Here is a 23,859-nt window from a genome sequence, read left to right on the forward strand (position 1 = left end):
AGGCTTCAAATGCTAGATCATTTTACACGCCCATCAGCACTCTATGGTTATTTTCTCACACCTTGCCATAAGGCTGAGTATATATTTGTTCATTGTTTTTCTGTGAGACGTTTCTTTTGCCAATTTAATAGAGAGAAAATGCTCTCTTGTTTACATTTTGAATTTTTTGTTTTTTTAGTTACCGGTGGGGTTACTAGTAGTATCACATTCAGTGATGTCATACTTCTTTCTATTGTAGCAGTGTGAATCTGAAACTTAGAATTATGCTGTCAGTACTTGACAGAGCAGTTCTTTGGTTTGAGGCTTTACATGTTTGACATTTTTAAGGTCTAGCACATCATTTTTCTTTGATATGAACAAACAAATCTCAGAGTAGATCAGCTTTTGTTGTATTATGTAACCTTTGAGAAAGTAAATTGGCTGCAAAAATTGTTTATTTTGAATTCATCTGATGTGATATGCAGTCTCATTTCTCAACCTATGAATAATTTGTTATAATATAGTTGATCTAATTTTACTTAGGAAATCAACCATCCACTGTGACCAAAGAGAAAACTGATGGAGCAATGTATCTTATTATCTATTGATTAATATTTATTCAGTGACCATGTGATGTGAATACTAAAATGAACTTTCTTGGTGATACACTAAATTGAACTTTCTTGTTGATACACAGGGACTATTAGGTGAAAAATATGGGAATATCCGAATCCCTGGAGAAGTTGAAGCCTCAGAGTTTGAAATGATTTTGGATGCCGCCATAGAGGCAAAGCTGGAGACCAAGTTGCTGGAGGAGTGGTACTGTCGAGATGAGAACTCGGTGCCAGCAGCCTATTACCTCAGACCCAAGTCAGAAATGCTGAGAAGCAATAGAAATGCAGTAAGCTGCCTTTCCTTCCAGCCTATGGATCTGTCCATTACTACATTTATTACTGTTTACGTCATCCGGGGTGGTTCTGCACAGAAAAGGCAGAGTAGACAGAAAGTTACTCTGCCCTAGGCCCCAGGTTTTCCTTTTAACAACTAAATCCACACTGATCCTTAGGGAAACACAAATGAAAGCCACAATGCCATATCACTTTACACCTATTAGGATGGCCATCAAAAAGTCAAAAGATAATAGGCATTAGAGAGGATGTGAAGAAAAAGGAACCCTGGTACACTGTTGGTGGGACTGTACATTCGGGCAGCCTCTCTGGGAAACAGTATAGCAGTTCCTCAAAAAATTAAAAATAGAACTACCCACTTCTGGGTATATATCCAAAGGCAATAAAATCACTGTCTTGAAGAGATATCCGCACTCCCAGGTTCATTGCAGAATTGTTCACAATAGCCAAGATATGGAAACAGTCTAAGTGTCTGCCAGCAAATGAAAAGATAAAGAAAATGTAGAAGGAAATTAAGGAACATTTATATACACACATACTGTGATATTATTCAGTCTTTTTAAAAGAAAGCAATCCTACCATTTACAGCAACATGGATGAACCTGGAGGACATTATGCTAAGTGAATTAAGCCAGGCCCAGAAAGACAAATACCGTATGATCTCACTTATATGTGGAATCTAAAAATGTTGAGTTCATGGTAACAGAGAGTAGAAGTGTGTTTACAAAGGTCTGGGATTTAGAGGAAATGGAGAGATGTTGGTCAAAGGGCACAAACTTTCATGGTGACTATAGTTAATTATAAACCTGAAATTGGCTAAGAGAGTAGATCTCAAGTGTTCTTGCCACCAGCCAAAACAAAGGTAATTATGTGAGGTAGTGGATTTGTTAGTTAGCTTGGTTGTGGTTAGTTAGCTTGATTGTGCACATCACATTGTGCACCTTTAAAAATTTAATGAAAAAAACTAAATCCAAAGCTAAGAAACTATAAATTGTCACTCACCTTTCCATTTAGCATCTCTGACTTTCCTTCTAGGCTAATTTTCCTTCTTCCTGAAGTATATCCTTTATAAGTTCCATCAATGAAGGTTTACTAGTGATACTGATTTTTACTTATTAATATTGGTATTATTAAACAATTAATAATTTAATGAAATAATTGATTATTAATTCTTAATATTAATTGGTTAAAGTTCCATTAATGAAGCTCCCTTTTTTTACTTATCTGAAAAATTATTGTTTTGCCCACTTTTCTATAATGTGTCTATTTGTTCTGATTGGTATATGTCATGCTTACTATATCTGTGAATTCGTATAGTCTCTTAATTCTAGAAAATTCTCAGTCATCATCTCATCAAACAATGCCTCTCCTCAATTCCCTCTGTTCTTTCCTTGTGCTCCTTAATTACGTTTGCATTCGGCCACCTCATTCTGTCCTCGATGGCTTCTAATTCTCTCTCACATAATCAATGAAAATGGATCATTTCACATGATCAGTTAGGTTTACCCCAATATTCCCACCCAGAGAAACAATATTCTTACAGTTAATTACTTTGAATAACACACGTGAGGGTGAAGAAGAAAAAAAAAATCAAGAAAATTGATCATGTGAAACTGATCATAATCATATCATCATCATAATCATGATCAGTTTCACATGATCAATTTTCTTATCTCTGTGCTGCTTTCCAGAAGATAACTTCAGATTATTTTTCCAGTTCACCAATTTTTTCTTCAGTTGTGTTCACTCTGTCTATACATTGAGTTTTCAAGTTTGACAGTTACAGTTTTTATTTTGTGAAAGATTCATGTATGCATTTGTTTTCTGTGGGAGGAAGGCCTTTGTAAAATCTACCTAGCTATTTATAGTCTCTTTTTAAATTTTAACTTAATATTTTTTCTTTAACATCTTAAACAGTTCATTTATATTCATGCATCTTATAGAGAGTGATGGAATGAAGCTGATTCATGCTTGAGCATGATGGAAACGTTATTATCTACTTTCCAACTTGGCTCCCAAGTTTATGATACGTCCCTTAAAAGCAAATGAAAGAGGAAGAGGGGAATGGTGGACCTGTTCATTGAGTAGAATATTTAGGGAGATTGCAAAGAAGGCATAGATATCCAACCCTCTGCCAAAGAGAATGTCCTTGATTCAGTCAGCACCCAGGCAGTTCCAAGAGGACAGCCATGGGTTACCCACAGTTCTCCACTTCGGGATCTGTATATTTGTCATTCTGGTATCCAACATAACACATTTCCTCTGTGCAACAGGAAATCATATCAGAATCCTTGATTTTTCTTCTTCACCCTCACATGTATTATTCAAAGTAATTATCTGTAACAATATTTCTTCTCTGGGTGGGAATATTGGGGTAAACCCAAACCATTTCCCAGTTAAAGATGCCAGGAGTAAATATAGATAGCAAAGAATCTGATACCCCAAGAAACCAGTTTCTACCATGATCTGGGGGATTTTCTCATATGTTACTATTTAATTTGCTTTAATTGTTTCTTCATTTATTTTTATGATCCACTAGGGAAATTGAGATTATTCCTAAAACCCCACATGATATTTCTGCATAAATTATTATTGAATAAATGAATGTGTGAATAAGATTATCATCAAGACTATATAAATGTTACTTTATTGGTAGGCAGTCCTCCCATTTTATCTTCCAGTGGACCATCAAAACAAATGAAGCTAAAACAAATAAAGACAATTAGATATAACATAAGAGCACCTCCCCTTTAACTTTCTCTCCCCTTTGGAGGACACCAGAGATTATTTTCTTACGGTACTTGTATCAAAACTCAAAAGGGAAGAGCATGGTATATAGGAAAGTCCAACAAACACACCGTATTTGGATCACACCCTTGTGTAACTTGGTCTTCACATGCAACACAGAAATAATTTCTAACTTTCAGGGTTATCGAGGAGATTAAATTAGACACTGTCTGTAAAGCACCTATCATAGTATTGGCACATAGTAGGCCTTCAAATAATAGAAATTTTCTTGTTCTTAAATATTATTTTTCTTTGATAATTGTAAGACTAATTTCTCCCTTTTACATTTCTATAGATGCAGGCTTCTACCAATGCTGAAAATGAGAAGACATGGCAAGAGATATCAGATGAGATCAAGAAGATATTTAAGGCTGCTGTAAAGCTGTTACACGAAAAGGGTAAAATGAAACACAGCCAGGCTAAGAGGTACCTGTTCTCAGGTAATTTTCCCACACCTTCAGTAAAATAAGAAATATATCATTAATAGGTACATCTACTGCTTCCCTTTAATGCCCTGCAAATTTAATCTCATTTACTGCCTGGTGAAATTTAATTTTTCTAAATATTCCCATGTTCTGGAGAAGCAAATGTACTTTTGTTTTAATTCATAGAAAAGCCTTTCCTTAACTCAAAGGCTTCTCTAGAAAATGTGATTTTAAAAGAAGCCAGAGGTGGCCCTGGATATAATTGACCATATTCTGCCATGATTTCTCAGTTGAGCTGTTCATTCATCACTCACCCACTTATCCAGCAAATATTAATGGATCTATTGGGTTCCTATGTGCCAAGCACTGGGGAGACAATGCTGACTAAAAAGACAAGGTCTTAGGCCTCCTGCAACTTATTTTTTTAGAGGGAGGAAAAATATTCATAAAACATATATTCATAAATGATAGCCAAGTAATCAAATAAATGAACAAGATCATATCAAAAGTGATTGATAAGTATTATGAGTAAAATAAAGCACAGTCATAGGATAAGAGTGACTGATAAATGATGTGGGGATCCAGATTTTGATGAGGTGGGCAAAAAGGAGATGACTTTGGACCTGAATTACAGAAGAAAATCAGAACTGACAGTGCCATATGTATCTAAGGTAGAGAATTCCCAGCAGAGGGAGCAACAGGTTTAAGATCTCTGAGACAGGAACGTGCTTAGCTAATTCCGGGAGCAGGAAAAATAAAAGGTAGCTTTACTTTTTTTTTTTTTCTTTTTTTTTAACTTTTACTGGGAGGGAGAGATGAGGATAGAAGTTGAGCACAGGCCATAATAGGAACCTTATGTTTTATTCTGGGTGAGATGGGAAGCCATCAGAGGGTTTGGCACAATGGATTTGGTAGGATCTAATTTAACATTAAAATAAAAACCTCCCCAGCTATTTGGTAGGCTCAAATTTAACATTAAAATAAAAACCCACCCAGTTATTCAGGTATATTTCAGTCTGTACCATACCAGGCATTCTGTGTACAGAGGCCACCTGTTGGCCTTTCTCAGCCATGGAAAGGAAGCTTTATCATTAGAAGTTGCTCAGGAAATTACAGAACTGAAGGAATATGTCAGTCATAGTTTCCAGGGAACAAACACAGCTAGGTAAAAGTAGTCAGATGTGTAGCATTTATTTTGAAAGTTGATAGTAAAAATTTATAAAGGGAAAAACTATAATAGCTGTGTTTTCAGATTGGTTTTGGAATGGTGCGGCAAAGCATTCGTGAAAACCTAAAAGGCACTTGGTAATCATTCTCACTGGATGCATGTGGGTGAAGCTCAGAGAAGTTACAAACCATTTTGACAAATTCCAGAAGGAAGCTGTTTTTAAAAATTAGGTCTCATTTAAAGTCTTCCTGAAAATACCAAAATCATCAGGAATAAGTACTATATTTAGAATATATAGATTAGGATTGATCCTTGTTCCTTTGGAACCTTTAGATCCATCTTTGAGGCTCAGGCTCTTCACCTTTACCAAAAACAGAACAACCCTGTTCCTTCAAGAGCTGTCTTAGAAAAAAGTACCTAGAGTGAAGCTTTCCTATTATTTATGTAAAAAACACCAGTTTGGGGAAGTCATCCTCTTATTTACAATTGCACAGCTCCAGTGTTTGGTTATTTCACTGGCAAACACTTGTCCTAGCTTTCCCCACAGTGAAGAACTGTGTCCACGTAGATAGCCATATGAAGATGAGAAATTTCACGTGAGCTACTACAAGTGGAGTATTTTCTGCTTGGGGTTATATCTCCTGAAGATATACATGCTTATGACAATTTTACTTGTTTTATGTTCAAACTCCTTTTAAGATCATGTCTGCACAATCAAAATCGCTGACGTGCCAACTCTTTCAAACAGATATAGTATATATTATATTTCTAGAAATCTTGAAATAAGAATACTGGATAGAACCTGTTAAAGGTGTATTATTTATGTTTGAATGTAATTTTTCACGCTTCTAGTTTCACCTTTTTAAACAACAGGAGAGGAAGAGAAATAAATTAGACTCTAAAATGGTGCCCTTCTGAGAACATCAAAACTCAGTGGCCTTGGGAATTGTAAAGAAATTAATTTCTCATGGATAATAGTTACCAGGACTGGAAACCTATTTCTACCATTACTTTCAGTGGATGCTATCACTGGTTAAATTTCAGGACATTAAGGAACATGCAAAAACAGAAAATAAATATAATATTCTAATAATGCCCTAAAATTCTAAAATTTATAATATTTATAGATAGGCATCACAAACTATGAATAAAATTCCCATAAAATCATAAACATGCACTTTGCCTCTAAAAATAACTCTGTAGAGTTGCCTTTGTATCATAGCTATCATTTATTTAGGTATATTTAAGTCTATACCATACCAGGCATTCTGTATACAGCATTTATCCGCCCTGAGCCAAGCTTAGATGGGCTCTGCCAAATTGGTTTATCTGTATTTCTTTTTTTGCTCCATTTGTGATCAACACTTCTGCTTGATACACTCTTTTCATAAATGTGATAACAATGTCAAGTTATAGTTGAATTGTTTTCTGGGAGTCAAAGGTGGCAGAGCATATCTCTGATTATAATGCATTATATATAGATACTACAGTTTGACTGCTTCCTTTCTCTTCATGATGCTCTCAGAATGTAGCAAGCTGTTAATCCAACCTGCTAGCATTTTACACAGATGACTAGAAAAGAGATGGGTCCAAGGCTGCTTTCTGTAGTAGCTCATGATGTCCAGATTTCTGGCATCTTCCCTTATCTACATTATAACAAGTTCTTACTCTTCCTTAAAAAGAAAAGTAGACATATGTTTATAAGCTCCTTTAACTGGCTTCCTTAACCAGCTTGCTCAATTAAAACCCTTTGTAAAATGTACTGATGCTCATGACACAGCTTACTAGAAACTGGTAGCTATGAAAACATCTTTTTCATTTGGGTTGAAAATTTCCATTGAAAGGCTCTCATTACTGAAAAAATATTATCACAAGAGTTCCACTGAAAGGAACCATTTTTAAATAAAATTCTCACCCTTCTTAATAGTTGCATTACAGAATATATGTATATATATTCTAGATTTTGCTTGACATTGGAGTTATGACCAACATATAATTTTTTTCAATTTATGGCCGGACCAGCCCTGTGTATTCAGAGCCTGCCTGACAGAAATTCACAATCTGAGATCAAAGCACCTACAGATTCTGTGGCTGATGAGGGCCAACTTTCCACTCACAGATGGCTGTCTTCTTGCTGTGTCCTCATAGGGCAGGAGGGCAAGGGAACTCTCTGAGATCTCTTTTATATGAACACGACTTTCATTCATAAAGGCTCTGCCCTCATGAACTAATCACCCAAATGCCCCACCTCCTAACCCTATCACACTGGGGATTAGGTTTCAACATACAAATTTCTGGGAGACACAAACATTCAGTTTATAGGGCTCCATAATGGATTATTTTTCTCAGTGTTCTGTTTTCTCTCACCATTGCATCCTAAGCGGCTGTCATCATGCCTGGAATATAAAAGGTGTTCAATGAAGAGCAATTACATGAAGGAAAGGGATGGGGAAGGAGGAAGAAAGGAAGAGCAGCCAATTTTAAGAATACTTGCTTTGTCATTCATTTCCATTAGCTTATTTTACATATTTTTAATTTTTCCCTGCACAATGACGTTTTCATTACTACTGATCCAGTTTAAAATTTTCTTATGGGGACACAAATTATTTATAATATATATATAGTTGTGTGCAAGCATATGTATTGTAAGCCATAATATGGTATATGTTAGAAGAAATGAAGTTATATATTAAGTCATTTTTTCTGTACTTGTTCTGATGGATATTATAACAGTGACATAGATCATCCAGATTGATCAGTCATCAGAATATAATTATATTTTGCCTTAAAATGTGCTTTTGGGCCGGGCGTGATGGCTCACACCTGTAATCCCAGCACTTTGGGAGGCTGAGGCAGGTGGATCACAAGGTCAGGAGAAAGAGACCATCCTGGCTAACATGGTGAAACCCCATCTCTACTAAAAATACAAAAAGTTAGCCAGGCATGGGGGCGGGTGCCTGTAGTCCCAGCTACTTGGGAGGCTGAGGCAGGAGAATGGTGTGTACCCAGGAGGCGGAGCTTGCAGTGAGCCGAGATTGCACCACTGCACTCCAGCCTGGGCGACAGAGCGAGACTCCGTCTAAACAAAAAAAAGAAAGAAAAAAATTTGCTTTTGTATTGATATTTGATCATATCTGACTAGGACTCAATATACCTCAAACAAAATGGTGAGGTCACTTTGTTAAGGAAAGGCTGACAAGAAACGGTTAACTAATTACATCCTTCAGCCTCCTCCTGTTTCTTTCCTGGCCCAAATGGGTCCCTGCTGTTCCCTCTTAGAACCTGTGAATTCTTGAGAGGAAAACTGAGCAGCAATTAGAAATAGTGGATATTAGAAATATCCACTATAAATTTGATATGCTTTCTTTATTATGCTTATGTCCAACCTCTTCCTAAACTTGGGGAGAAAATTAGATAATTTTATGTAAAACCTGTTCTCCTGGGTTGCTGGCTGATTAGGAAAAGACAAATAGGAAGTCAAGAAATTATTCTAAAGATTACTTCGCTACAAACCATAAGTAAAATAACTTACCACTAATGACTAGGTGTTGACTATTGAGAATGTGGGTGTGTTGCTCCTTTATTCTAAGCAATAAACTCCTTCTTATATTTTCTTTCAGCTATAGAGGATGAGTTTGACTTTGCTCTGGGAAAACAAACTCCGGCATTTCTAAAGAAGTGTGTTTGCTACATTAGGAAAATTGCTAACATTGAGCGCTTTGTGAAAATCCCAGAGATGGGAAAATACATGGATATAACTGGAACAGAACCGAGGATTATTCGGGACCCAGAAGCCCAAGAGAAGCTGATAAAACTCAGGGATGAATTTATTCCTACTATTGTTGCATCATCTAATCTGAGAGTGTACACATCTGTTACTCATTGTGACATGAAACTAGGCTACTCCCAAGAAATAGAAAATCATTACATCGAAGGACTTGGTAAACAATTTTATGAGGACATGATTGATATAATTCAGGCAACGATACAACAGAATTTTGACACTGAAACTGATACACTCTATGACGAAATCCTTCAACATTCATCGTTATGTAAAACATACGCCTCCTTCTATGAGTACAAATGTGAATCTCTAAACATAGTGCATAATTACATTCTTCCAAGCAAAGCTGGACACATCAACCCTCTTATTATATATGGTGGGCCATGCACTGGGAAGACCCTTCTGCTAGCTGAAGTAGCAAAGAAGGTAAAAGCCTATTCTTTCCCATGTATATTTGTAAAAACTTGTACTTTTGGAAAATGGTAAATTAATCAAATTTGTTTCTACTTTCTGCATTTACTATGTGAATTATAGTTTGTCTTTTAGGAGTGAATACTTCAGTGCTTCTTTTTTGCTGGTGTAACAGTTATATTGAGAGAGCAAAACTCATGGGGTACCACTGGAAAGCAAGTTTATTTTTTTCTTTCACTGTTCAGACTCATGTTGTAGGCTAGTTCCCATCCCTCACCCCATTTGGATGAAAACCCAGGCCAATCTCAATAACTGTTCTCATCCCTTTCAGACAAAGACAAGCCCTCTGGTCACTCCTGCCTGCTAAATCAGTCTCAGTTCAGTAATGAGTATGTCCAAGCTAAGGTAAAAATGAAAATATCAGTCTACACTTTTCTTCCCCATCTAGGGCCTCTCATAAACAAGGCACCTACAGTGGGAAATGGGGATCTTCTTTCTTTTTCCACGTGGCACTTCTTTCTCTCCTTTCCTAATCCCAATAACATTTATGATTCCTGTAAAGTTACAGTTTAGGGGATATGGGAAAGTTAAGGTGGCCAGAAAGTTATTACATAACCAGTACTGTTCTGAACTGGACTGTGAACTCTCTGTTCTTAGCACATGTTTAAAGCTGTCTCCCATCTCTTTGGAGGCTTTTTCATGGCTTCCTGGAGGTCCTTCCCCTCCTGTACCTCTGCCCTATCTTCCCTGAGCGTCTCTTACCTACAGTTGCCTAGACACAGGGGAATGCATCTTTTTTCTAGCTGGTTACTTCCTCAGCTCCTAGACATGCAGCAATGTGCTTCTAGTACCTTTCTGCTAAGATCCTGTCTACATCCCAGCACACTCCTTAGACAGGACCTGCGAAAAGCAAACAAAAACCCTTGTCAGCTCACTGTAGCCTGCCATCCACATGTAGCACATGGGAAACACTCAGGTATTGTTTTTCCCTGAGGAACTCTAGACCTCTGGGCCAGTCCCAGCCCTGCAGCTCTGTCTCACTTCTCCATCACAGCAGCTAGGCAGCCTCAGTCACTCAGCCTTCATGGTTTCCAGATGTCACTAGGTACCAGATGCCTATATCCCCAAGCTGTAGGGGGCATTCTATAGGTGGTCCACTAAAGTCCCTTCCTCTTGGCTGGAAGTCAAAGACAGGCATCTCTCTGACCTCCTTTTAGGGAGGGGGAGGTGAGAGAAACAACCCGCAGCACCCTGATCCCCACCATTTTTCCTTGCCTCTCCAGTCTTCTTTTTCAGGCTAGCAGTGGTTAATCTATTAACAGTAGCAAAACTGGTTTTCAGAATCTCCCTTTCAAGTCCTGCATGATGGTCTGGAACCTCATTTTGGAATGTGGTATCTGCTGAGTTGGCTCTTCAGCCTAAACAGGATGAAACTAGTTCCATTATTTTTAACCTCCTCTTCCCTTAGTGTCAAAGTGTGGTGATTTATTTTATTATGGTGTTAATTCTGAAGCTCTGTGTTATTCTTCCCATGGTGACTCTCTTAAGAACAGAACTTTCTTTAAGTTCACGAATATTCTCATAACCTGTCATGTGCTACATAATCTCAAATTGGTCCTCTTGAAGACAAGAACAGAGACAGTTGCATTGCACCATATGTAAGGATTAGGTTCCAAAGTAAGCCCGTAGGTAAAATCAGGTATATTCCACTTACCTTTGAAAAGTCCATAGGAAGTCTAATTTGCTTTTTCTTAATCTATCAAGCCCAGCTGGGTTTTCTGCTTGTGTTAGAAGATATAGCTTTTTCTTTAATTAAGCACCAGATGAAGTAGCAGGTTTGTATTTAGGGTCCACATTGCATCGCATAAATTGTGTATGCATATGTTTGTGTGCCTTTGAACACGAATTTGTATGTGTGTCTTCAAACTTTAGAATAATTATTCCAAGTAAGCAAGATAGTAACACCATGAGGGGCACCTGAGAACTGAAACCAAATGAGTAAACATTCACATATGCCATTTTGTACTCACCCTAGGGTCCTTTTCCTTGTGGAGGAAAGGAGCATACACGTCGTTGGAGGAAACAAATATTGTTCAATTTGACTAAGTCAAAGGTTCATGTGATGCATCTGCACATGCTCTAGCACAACAGGTCAAGACTTATGTGGGATGTGCTGATTCCCTGCACAGATAAGCAGTCCCAGTGGGGCAGAGTGTGGTAACTGTCCAGAGTTGGTCAGTTTAAGGAACGGCTTTCTGAGCTCTTGCTCTTCTGGATATTTTGTCCAATAGCCTGAGTCTGTCTATTGACTACCCAGGAGTCGGGTCCTCCAAGAAACTGTGCCTCTTTTTAGATCCCCTGCCTGAGCTTCACTTACCTTTCTCCTGGGGAATGTCTGACTCACTGTCAACAACAACCTGTACTGTCCTGTGACCTCATGTCCCTTTGAGGATGCAGATAGACATCTCATTTTTATCTCATGTGTCACCCAACATTTCCATGAGCATGAGCTCGTGATGGTAGGGCTGCTCTCTACAGACATCACATGTTCAGCAACATGTGACTGGGAGGACGGAGGAGGATGCCTATAGTTATCATAAGCAATCAATGTAGAAACAAACCGGTGTTTTCAAATTTACCACCAAAGGATACGTGTTGAATGACAAGATTGTCTTCCTTGAAATCAGCTTCAAAGGTTGAGGCTAAACAACAGCAACAAAATGTTTATTTTCCTTAACAGCTCCTTATAAAACTGATCTCCATAAATCTTTCTAATCTTATTCATCCCTTAACCTGAACTATCTCTCTTGAGGAAGCAAAGTTCACAAACTTACCTCCTATTGTGTAAAATCACTCTTCCTTATCTCAGGCATATCCTTGGTAAATTCCAAGGATAACTGAAAGACTTTATTTTCCTAAAAATACTCATTGGAGTATTTTATGCCTTGGGCATATTTCTTCTTATCCTGACCTTTCAAAACAGAAAGACTAAACTTAGTGGGCTCCTCACATATTTTATCCTTTAACGCCACAGAATATTTAAGAAATGAAAGAATGAAAAGTCAGGTATGACTTCTACTCCAGCTTTTTCTCTTGGTGACCATTTAACTCTGAGCAGTCATTGATCCAGCTTGGGCCTCAGTTTCCTCTCCTATTAAATGACACTGTAATCTCATCTACCCTTCAGAGAGATAATGTGAGGACTGATGGCTGCATGTATATAAAATCAACTATCTGTTACAAAGCACAACGTTTAACAAAGCTCTTTTAACCACCATTCTGTGGATTTTATAACAGATAAATAATAATCAAAATTATGACCCTATAACACCATAAAATTATCTCTAAATCATAAAAGATTATATTCAGAGTAATTTCAGTACTGAATATTTTTATTGCTTTCTAATTAATTGGAAATTTGATCAGCCATATATGACATTATATGCTCTCAATTAATGCATATATTGAACTTAATATAATATGTAAATCATTACTTATCCATTCATTAAACACTTACAAAGGACCTACTGTGTGCCAACAGCTGCACCAGGAAATGGATATTCATTCAGTGATACAAAGCTGACCATACTAGATATTTATATTTGTAATTCATGAAACACCTTGTATCTTCTGGAATGCAAGCTAAATATTGCCTAATGAGTGAAAAATACTATTATTGCTACTTTAGTACACTCAGTAAGGGTAATCCTGAGGGTCTCACCTGTAGATTTTGGTACACAAGCTTCATGGCAGTTCTTTGGCCTTCTCAAAAGGTTTTTCCAATTTTTGGTCCTAAGCTATTTCCTGCACAGTAGAGGTGACCAGAAGTCTGAGCTCTGAGGAGAGGCAATGTTATCACATATGACCATGTGAATACATATTACCATTCTAAACTCCACTTTTGTGTTTTAGGCTTATGGCTGGCTACATGAGGACACAGGACCAGAATCTGACCCAGTAGTCATCGTGAGATTTCTAGGAATGACAGACATGAGTTCTGACCTTAGGACTCTCCTTCTAAGTGTTTGTGAACAATTGGCAGTTAACTACCGGTGTCTGGTTCAAAGCTACCCTAAGAAGATCCATGACCTCTGTGACTTATTTATAAATCTTTTGAATGAGTCTTCACTGCAGAGACCTCTAGTCATAATATTCGATGCACTAGAGCAGCTCTCAGAGAATGATGATGCCAGGAAGCTTTGGTGGCTCCCAGCTCACCTGCCCCGCTTTGTCCGGATAGTCCTTTCCACGCTGCCCAACAAACATGGGATCTTGCAGAAACTAAGGTGCCTTATCCATGAAGAAGACAACTACATTGAGCTGATTCCCCGAGACAGGAAGATGTGCAGCCAAGTTCTCAAACACCAGCTGCTGCGCGTCAAAAGGAAGGTCACATCAGGCCAGCAGATTTATGTGAACAACGCATTATCCAAGTGCACACTGCCAATGTTTGTGAACCTGACCTTCAGGGAGGTGAGACACTGGAGATCTCACAAAGACGTCGATGAATCCTCCCTCTCTGTCACCGTTCATGAAAGTATAGAGCAGTTGTTCTGGTCCTTGGAGAAGAAGTGTGGTCAGAAACTGGTCTGTAGGGCTCTTGGTTACATCACTATGGCCAAAATGGGTCTGAGTGAAATGGAACTGGAGGATGTGTTAGCCCTAGACAACAGTGTAATGAGTGAGCTCAATGAAAACACCAGACCCAGCAATCCCCTGAGAGTACCTTACTTGTACATTGCAAGGCTCAAGGAGGGTCTCAGTGGATACCTAATAGAAAGACATGTGAAAAATGTCACACTCCTGGTCTGGGCCAACAGACATCTGCAGCTCATAGCCCAGAAGCTATATCTGCAGGATGACAATGACTTGCGTGAAATGCACACCATCCTAGCAGATTATTTTCTGGGGGTTTGGTCAGGGGGCAGGAGGAAAGTCTTCTGCCTTGAGGACCGCTACTTGAATGGCTGCCTTGACTTGGAGAGCAGAAGTTTGCTGGAGGAAGATAAGCACTTCATGGAACAGGCTTCCTTTGACAGGCAGGCTCCAGACCAGCCCTGGGTTTTCCAGTGTAATCCCCTGGAACCTGACATCTTTTTCGTCAATCATCGGAAAATGTCTGAGCTTTTGTACCACTTGACAAGGTGTGGAAAAACCGATGACCTGCTTTATGGCATCATCATGAACTTCAGCTGGCTTTATACCATGATCAAAATTGGCCAGTTTGACAAAGTGCTTTCAGACATTGAGCTGGCTTACAACTACTCGCAAGAGAAGGAGCTGAAGTTCCTGGCCAACACCCTCCGCGGCATCAAAAACAAGGTCATTGCATTTCCCGGCTCCCTTTCAGCAGAGCTTCAGCAAAGACTGCTGCCTGTTGTAAGCTCCCTGCCCAAACTTAGACATCTTCTTTTAGAGTGTGACAAAGATGGGCCCAAATATTGCTCCATTGTACCACTGCATTCATCCATGGATGTGACATACAGCCCAGAGCGTCTTCCCTTATCATCCAGTCACCTGCATGTCACAGAGATCCTGCCTACCTGTAACCCCAGCACTGTCCTCACAGCTTTAGAAAATGGTTCCATCAGCACCTGGGATGTAGAGACTCGACAGCTACTCAGGCAAATCACCACAGCCCAGTCTGTCATCCTGGGCATGAAACTCACCAGTGATGAAAAGTACCTTGTGGTGGCTACAACAAATAACACCTTGTTGATTTATGACAATGTCAATTCTTGTCTCCTGTCTGAAGTAGAAATCAAGGGGACCAAGCATGGAAGCAGCGCCACCTACATCAATGGATTTACACTGTCTGCCAACCATGCCCTTGCATGGCTTGAAGCCAGCAAAGATGTCACTGTCATCGATCTGCTGTACGGATGGCCGCTTTACCAGTTCCACTGCTGGTATGAAGTGACATGCGTCCAGTGCTCCCTGGATGGTCTGTATGCTTTCTGTGGCCAATACCTGAACACAACCACCATATTTCATTTAGGGAGTGGAGAAAAGTTATGTACAGTGACATCAGAATTTTCAGGTGGATTTGTGAAGTTTCTTCTTATCTTGGACACAGCTCAGGAAATGGTCATGGTAGACAGTGAAGGAAGTCTTTCTGTTTGGAATACTGAGGACATTTCCAGCCCCCAGCTGACTGATGACTTTGATTGCCGAAGAGAAGATAGCGAGGTGGTCAGCATTGAGCTTTCAGAAGACCAAAGTGCAGTTCTGATCTGTAAAGCCCTCAGCATTGAGCTCTTAGATACTGGTCTGTGGAAGGTGGCTGAAAAGTTCAGAGCCAAGCACAATGAACGCTTTATATCTGCCGTGCTGTCTAAAAATGGAGATTGTATCATCGCCACCATGGAAAATACCTCAGCTGTGTTTTTTTGGAGGCGGGACACGGGACAGTGTATGGCAAGCTTGCAGGAAATCTCAGGTTCCATTGTTAAGTTAGTGAAATCCAGTCACCACAATATGCTACTGTCTTTATCAACCAGTGGTGTTCTTTCCATTTGGGACATAGATATAATCACAGCTATGTCCAACATAGATAAGACTGGAAAATCCATCCAAAGTCTGTTGTTGCCTGCTAGAGGGGAAATCATTTACTCCCTGGATGGATCCGATTGTGTTCATAAGTGGAACTTCACCAGTGGCTTCATCGAAGCGGTATTCAAGCATGAAGGAATAGTTGAACACTGTGTGTTAACATCCACTGGAGATATAATGGTGACATCAGATGACAAAAGCAGCCAGTATGTCTGGCACACCAGCAGTGGTGAAAACCTTTTTCGAATTAACGGGCAGAGAATATCTCAGCTGCTGATTACACACAATGACCAATTTGTGGTGTCGCTCTGTGAGGAAAACGCCTCCAGGGTTTGGAGGCTCGCCACAGGCCACAGGGTCTGCAACATTCTGACCACTTTGCAGAATGCCTTTATTACCTCCGCAAATACCTTTGTGGTGGGAATGACTAAAAGCAAAGTGTTGGCAGTCAGTCTTTGGACAGGAAGTATCACCAAGAAATTTTGCTGTGAAGATGGGACCACCATCGTGAATTTTAAATTAATCCCTGACTGTCCTGATATCATCGTGTTTATCACATCAGCCGAGACTGTGAACATCTGGAGTCTGACAGATGAAGTGATCTGTCGGCGCGTGCAACTTCCAAACAACTTCTTGAAAAATCTGGAGGATTTTGAAATTTCTCCCAATGGAAAGCTAGGCATTATATCCAGGGGAGATGAAAACATCAACGTGCTAGATTTACACAGTGGTAAATTGCGGGTGGTTCACGCCTCTGGGATCATCTGGCGGCAGAGGTTGTCTCGGGATGGTCGCTACCTGGTATACATTTGTTTCCGAAATGGGGAGGAGGAGGATGAAAATGGTGCAATATTCAGTTTAATTGTAATGAGACTGGCAGATGGCAAAAATATCGGTGCTTGTTCCCTTTACAAAACACCAACTTTCCTTGCACTCTCCCAGAGGCACCTGAACATCATTGTGGGCTTTGATGATGGGAGTATAGGGATCTACACGGTAGTAGACCGCGTAGATGCTGCACTGAAAATCAAAATTGCCACTTCAAATAGCAGACAAATTTTCAACAATGCAACACAAACCTCCAGGCCAAAGTGTAACAGTTATTGTTTTAAAATATCTGTGGATTGCTTATGGAGAGAGTCCACTGAGGTCTTTGCAAGAGACAGCCCCATCACAGTTAGTGACTCTACTGAGTCCAATGAAGCAACACCCTCCAAGAAACACAACTCTTGTTATGAGCGGGTATGCTCGGCCCTAGAAGCCAGGGGCCACAGCTATGCCCCTGATAACTGACAAAATGTTTTCCAGCTAAGCAGAAATATGTGATCCAAGTACAGAAGGAAAAAAAAATGTGCCCCAAATGATAAACTATTCATTTCTTAAAAGGCAGGAACGATGCTGGAATTCCAGTGTTTTATTAAGATGTTCATGAAATGGACAAATAGGAGGTTAGTCTTGGGTGTGGTCTTTTTGTCAAAGTGTATCCAGAATGTCAGAATTTCTAGTAGTAGTATTTAAATGGTTACTTCATCTGAAAGGCAGAGGCTAAAAGTTTTTAAATTAGCTGTGTGGTGAGGCAGCATAATACATCCCATTGGTTAAGACGAGAGAGGCTAGAGTTATATACAGATCATTTGGATGGGAATTAGTTCTACAAAAATCGGCTGAAATCATGAAGACAAAGAGCTGCTTGACTTCAAATGATTGTTTGATAAGTAAACACAGCCTTAATCTCTCTTTACATTTTACAGTCCTGACAACTGTGTACACCTAGTCTGCAGTGAATGGTCTAAAGGTGCAAAATAATGTAACAAAAATACCTAAGTGTATTCCCAGTTTCCCGAGAGATATGACCTGAAATGTGAGACTGTGGACTGGACTGGGACAAGAACTAACTACCACTATCATAGGGCTACTGAACGTGGAGAGTCAGTCTTTATTAAAATACAGTTGCAACAATTGCATGCGAGGGTTTCTGTATAACAGAATATATGATTTTTAAACTATTTCCTGGGTTGCAAAAGAACACATTTAATTAGAAACAACAATCTTTTTGCATCTTTTTGAAATGCCTGTTTGTGCTGGGTGTAAAGAAGAATTACAGGAAGGGCATTACAAATCTGGTCAAAACACCTGTCCATTTCCATCATTGTACTAACAGAAGTCTGTACTATTTGGTCAGTTGTATGGAAGCATAAATATTCCCTAAATTCCTGCAGTTAGTCTTCATAGAAAGCAAGCTTTCTCAACATGCCATCTCTGAGATACTGATGATGTTTGCCTTACTCACATTCCTTCTCTTTCCTGTGTAAAATGCAGATAGATGACCAAACACTCTGGGATAAACTGAATATGCCTGTCTTTGTGCTAAAATATTCCATAAATCTTAAGGATGTCCAAAAGTTCTTTATTGTCCTTGTTTGCAATCACTTTCTTACTTCTACACACCATCTGTATGCTTCTTTATCTGTTACTCTTCCTGGTTGAGGACTCTTCTGAGGCTTTTATAGTCCTATCCATTTCAAAGCAGAAGCCATGGAACGGTATTAAATATTTTTTAAAATTAATTCACCTGTTTAAAAGAAAACATTGCATCTCAAAAGGTGAAGATGATTGTTCTTTCTTGCATATCCTCCTCATGGCATGTCCTTTGATAACTTTTCAAAAGGTATCCACACTTTTGGTTGAGTTTAGTTTTCTTAGAAAGTAGAGAAGTAACACTTTACTAGAATAATGAACAAGGAATTGATTTGCTCTAGGCCCAGCTCTGCCATGAACTCATTGTGTATTCCTAGACAGGTCTTTAACCTCATCAGTGTGTTGTTTTTGTGAAGTGCAAAATAAAGGTAGTGATAGTTTCTGCTGTAGCCCTCATAGGGACATTGGGAAGCAGTATAAGAAAAACTTCAGCAACATCATGATTATTGAGGCTAACGGGAAAAATAAATTCATGTAACCCATAGAGAATCCAAGTCAATTGTATTTCCCTTTGGAAAGCAGTTTAACATGTAAGCATTCAAAGATGTGATTCAGATATACCCAGCTCCATAGTGAAAGATGTTTTTCAGTATGTTACTTCTGGTTTAGCTACTAGCCAGGGAGGTGGTAGCCCAGAGAAGGCAACCCACATACAGATCACCTGGAGTTGATTACATGAGTCTATGCTTTTGAGCTCTTTAGGCAACACATTCTCATTCCTGTCATTATCAGTTGAACCTCCATGCCACACATTTCTAAGAATTAAATGCCTAGATGGATTAAATGTAGTATGTGAATGTTCTATGTAAAAGCCAATAGAGTATACAAGTGACTTGAATGATTTTTCCTAACTTGTCTGCAACTGATAGCTCATATTGAATGTTTTTATGTAAACTTTGTATCGTTGGGAAGAATTACCCAATCAGAGATTTATATTTTCATAAATGTTACATTTAGTTAAATTTTGTTACAGAGTTGTTACACTAGAAAATTATTTCAGTCTTCAAACAATATAGTCTTGTGTATGTATTATTTGTATGAATAAAAGATAAACTACTTAGATTGGCGTGCTGCTTTTCTCCCCCATTTTTGGCAGATGTGATTAGAGACCTTCAGTAATAATAATAACTGTTCATGCTTACTGAGTGCTTACATTGCACCAGGCACTGTACTTAGAGCTTTGCATGTACTAAGCCATTTAAACTTCACAACAGCCCTGTGAAGTAGGTACTGTTAGTATTCCAAATGTATAGGTAAAGAAACCTAGAAACAGGGGTCCAGGGAGAATAGCTGAACAAGATTTCAGTGCACTCTCAGTGTCTTTTTCCTTAACTTTCTCAAAGTACATCAAAATAGAGCATTTAGTATCTAGTAGGCACTTAGAGATCAATAATGACCTACAAGATGTTTTCTAACTCGCAGGTGGGAGACTGGGTTAGCTCTGAAGATCGCTGAAGGTTGCTGCAAACTCTCAGGTTTTTCAGGTATACAGAAATAGTTGATGAATTCATTAATAGAAGGATGGGGAGGAAGGAGAAGAAGGATGATTGAGGAGTTGTCTCTCATAAATTCCCTTTGCGCGAACGAGCAGGACCAAGGTGAGCCTTCCCATGTGCCCTTTCTTCTATCTCTTGCCTCTTGGATCTGAGAATCCACACACACACCAAAAAATATTTTTAAAAAACAGAAACAGAGGAGTATTGGTGTGCTTAAGTGATAATACATAGGAAATAATTATCTGAAAGCTTATATCTAGTTGTCATGAAATAATTGTTCTCAGAGAAACTTTAATGTGTTAAGAAAATAAATTATTCTGGTTTATTGCCTGCATCACATGGCTGAGACTAACGTGTTCAAAATTTACCACCACTGAAAACAATTCCATTACTTACAAAGGGTAATATCTTTAGGTTGAAATGGCTAAACCCCTCTCCTTTTAGTTCTCAAAGAAAATGTAGAGAAGTTAATAAATATTTGCAAAAAAGCATTTCAAATGAATAGAGTTTGTTTAAATATCTTCTTTCCTAGAGTCAAGAACACAACAGTCAACACTGTATGCTTGCTATGCCCAAGGTATTATGCTATATCCTGGAATGATTTGAAAAGTCACCCATGACTCCTGCCATCCAGAACCCTACAGTCTAGAAGAGACACAGCTAAACCAGATGAGACTGATTTCAAAGTTAGTAAGAGTGAGAGCCAGGTGCTGAGGATATACTACAGAGGAGCAATTAACGCTACCTGAGTATCAAAAAGGTTGACCCAGAGGAGATAGAGCTGAGGCTAGAAGAATAATTAGGACTTAGCTGTCAATGTCAGAGAGACATTTCAGGTAAAGGAAGCTGCATGAGCAAAAATGGGAGTTGAAGCATATTTCAGGTGACTTCAAATGCTGTTGGGATTTTAGACTTTATTCAGTAGTCAATAGTGTCACTGAAAGCCAGGGGCCCAGCCTAGGTCCTGCTGCTCACTACACAGAAAGCCAATCACTAAGGCAATGAGTATTGTCAGGGAAGAAGGCTTTATTATGGGTGATATCAGCCAGAGACAGGAGACAAGACTCAAATCTGAATCTCCCCTGTGTAAAGTTGGGGTTTATATGGGGGGAGAAAACAGGCAGGGCAAGGAAGAGGAGTTGATCAATAGGCAGCAGGTGTCTAGCATCTCACTGTAACCTCCTATAGGAAAACAGGAATTAGGGAGGGTTAAGGAGGGGGAACTGGTCAACAGGCAGCAGGTGTAAGTTTCTCAAGCTTCAGTGCTATGGGCATTTGGCTTGTTGGAAAATTGTGCTGGTTTCAACAGGGAGCTGGGAAAAAAAGTTTTAGGGAAGGGCAGTTACTTTGTCAGATGGCTTTAAGACGGAAGAGATCAGAAGCTGGGAGACCAGTAAAGACCATGGCTATGATCTCAGAAAGTGTTAAAACCTGATCTTAGAACCTGCTTAGAGTAGGGGCAATTCAAGATTTATTTCAGGGCTTAATGGATAGAGGTGTTTGATGAAGGAGAGGGAAAACTCAAATCCAGTTCCAATTGAAATTGAGTAGATAGAATTACAAATGTAAAGTGACCAGGGGATGAAAGTGGGGGGAAATCACAAAACAAACTTGGACCTAGAGAGTTTAAAAGTAAGACAGCCATCTAGCCCATTAGAAATAGGCTATCTATCCCATGGAGAAAACTGAAATAAAAACCCACTCAGTTCTTTCTTTCTCAGGAGCCCTTACTGCAATGCCTAATATAGTGTGGGGAGTATTTTGGGTTACAACATAAACGGATACCATAATGTTTTTAATGTTGTTTGTTTTTTAGAACTCTTTCACAAATTTGGAACCGTGTAGATAAATCCACTCAAAAAAATTAGCTTTCCTATCTTTCATGACTCATTGGCTGGGAACAATTTACATGTCAGTGAAAACATGGGCACACCTAAAAAATGAAGTGAATCATGGTGTTTTCACCCTGGTGTGCATCAAGAAACCATGGGTTTTTCTTCCATATGTTTTACAAGGGCCCCCTCAGATCTCAATTTGGCATTCCAAGAGATCTGCAAGAAATACAGATTACACGTTGTATGGACACACGGAGGGTTCAGTTTCAGTGTATCAACATGACAGATTACATAATACTGGTAATTTAGGGATACAAATAAAAGCAGCACCTCTAGTTTTATAGAATGCCAGCCCTTACTATTTAATAGATGAGGGGAACTTTGCCAGCTACTTGTGCATATTCAGAGCAACGGTTCGCAAAATGGAGTAGGTACCACTTGCTAAAACACAGATTTCTTCACCATCCCTCCCCAACTATTTCTGAATCAATACGTCTGGGGTGGGGCCCAAGAATTTGCATTTTTACTACATTCTCTCAGATTATGCCGATGCTATTAGTCCAGGAACTGCACTTTAAAACCCAAGGCAGGCTGGGCGCGTGGTGGCTCAGCTTGCAATCCCAGCACTTTGGGAGGCCGAGGCGGGCGGATTGCTTGAGCTCAGGAGTTCAAGACCAGCCTGGGCAAGTTAAGGAGAGCTCACCCCCGACCCTAGTCTCCACAAAAATGATAATAATAATAATACAAAAATTATCCAAGCACGGTAGCATGTGCCTGTAGTCCCAGGCACTCCAGAGGCTGAGGTGGGAGGATCCCTTGATCCCCGGAGGAGGAGGTTGCAGTGAGCTGAAATCGCGCTGCACTCCAGCCTGCGCAACAGCCATACCCTGTCTCAAATAATAAATAAATAAATAAATAAATAAATAAATAAATAAATAAATAAATAAAATGAAACCCAATACAAATACCAAAGCCTTTTTGGACAGATAACCTACTTGATAAATGTATCAATATCCTGTAGACAATTAAGTGTCGACTATAAGTTGGACATGAGTGCCGTTCATTGTGACAAAGGATGTAAAACCACCTATAACTTCCTGCAAAAATCTACCACTTTACAGTGTGCAATCCCAGCACTGCAAAATTAGAAGGATTCAAAAAATGCAGTCTTCAAATTCTCAAAAGCCTGGCAAATATCATGTGAATGGGGCTGGAATCATTAAAGTAGATACATTGAAAACCCAAGGACACTATGTCCATCCTTAGATAATACTCTGTCCAGATGCCTCTCCAATATCCTGTTTTATTCTCTTGCTGGATGAGTTGAAAAGAAGAGAGAAGAGGGTAAGCTAGGTGGCGCAGTTGCTTAACACTTTTTTTTGGCAAGCCCAGCGTTTGCTTTGGAGCACAGGTGAAAAGAATGTCCAGTCCTTAAGCAGAGTCAGTTCTCCACCCGCCTTAGGTATATGGATTGTCAACAGCTACGAATGTGGAACTCAGTAGATTGGATGCAGTGTTGTGGCCAATGTCCTAAGACCTCAGGAAAAGAAAAGGATGGTGGGGGAGTGGGTGAGGAGGGGACGGGGAACCAGGAGTTCATTGAACTCCCACTGGGGCCTTTAGGGTGCAGGCGAGTGTGTGCAACTTCCCTGGTTTTTATCGTGGTGGTGGCGCCCCCGCTGTTTCTAGGTCCACGTAGCTCATACAGGGCTGGCCATGGAGCTCACAGCAGGTCTAGGCGGCGAATGCCAGAAATAAGCAGGAAACTGAAAAATGCAAGTTCGCGGGGTTTGGGAGTACACATCTATTTGCCAGCGGGTGCATTTGTTTTGTGTATCCCCGTACTGCAGTCCCTTGATCATAGGAAGCTCCCTTCTCTCCAGCGCAACATTGGAGTAGGCACCACGGAGTTTCCCGGGATGGCAGGCGGTTGGCGCGGTCGTTTGTGCTCAGAGGCCAACAAGCGCGTGAATTTTCTGCTTCAGTGCGCCCGGGACTGCCGCCCCGGCCCCGGGGATGTCGGACATCGTACTCCA

General features: G+C 39.6%; 1 protein-coding gene across 1 annotated transcript in view; it reads left to right on the forward strand.

Moving 5' to 3' along the window:
* The window catches only part of NWD2 (NACHT and WD repeat domain containing 2), a 208,594-nt gene extending 189,042 nt beyond the window's left edge, over positions 1-19,552 (forward strand). The window contains exons 4-7 of the mRNA XM_054486078.2: positions 677-880; positions 3,970-4,114; positions 8,888-9,477; positions 13,375-19,552. Coding sequence (XP_054342053.1) covers positions 677-880; positions 3,970-4,114; positions 8,888-9,477; positions 13,375-17,307 — 4,872 coding nt within the window. The 3' untranslated portion in view covers positions 17,308-19,552. The remainder of the gene's footprint in view (positions 1-676; positions 881-3,969; positions 4,115-8,887; positions 9,478-13,374) is intronic.
* Positions 19,553-23,859: the final 4,307 nt, after the last annotated feature.

The sequence above is a fragment of the Pongo pygmaeus genome, chromosome 3, assembly GCF_028885625.2.
Source record: "Pongo pygmaeus isolate AG05252 chromosome 3, NHGRI_mPonPyg2-v2.0_pri, whole genome shotgun sequence".
Lineage (NCBI taxonomy): Eukaryota > Metazoa > Chordata > Mammalia > Primates > Hominidae > Pongo > Pongo pygmaeus.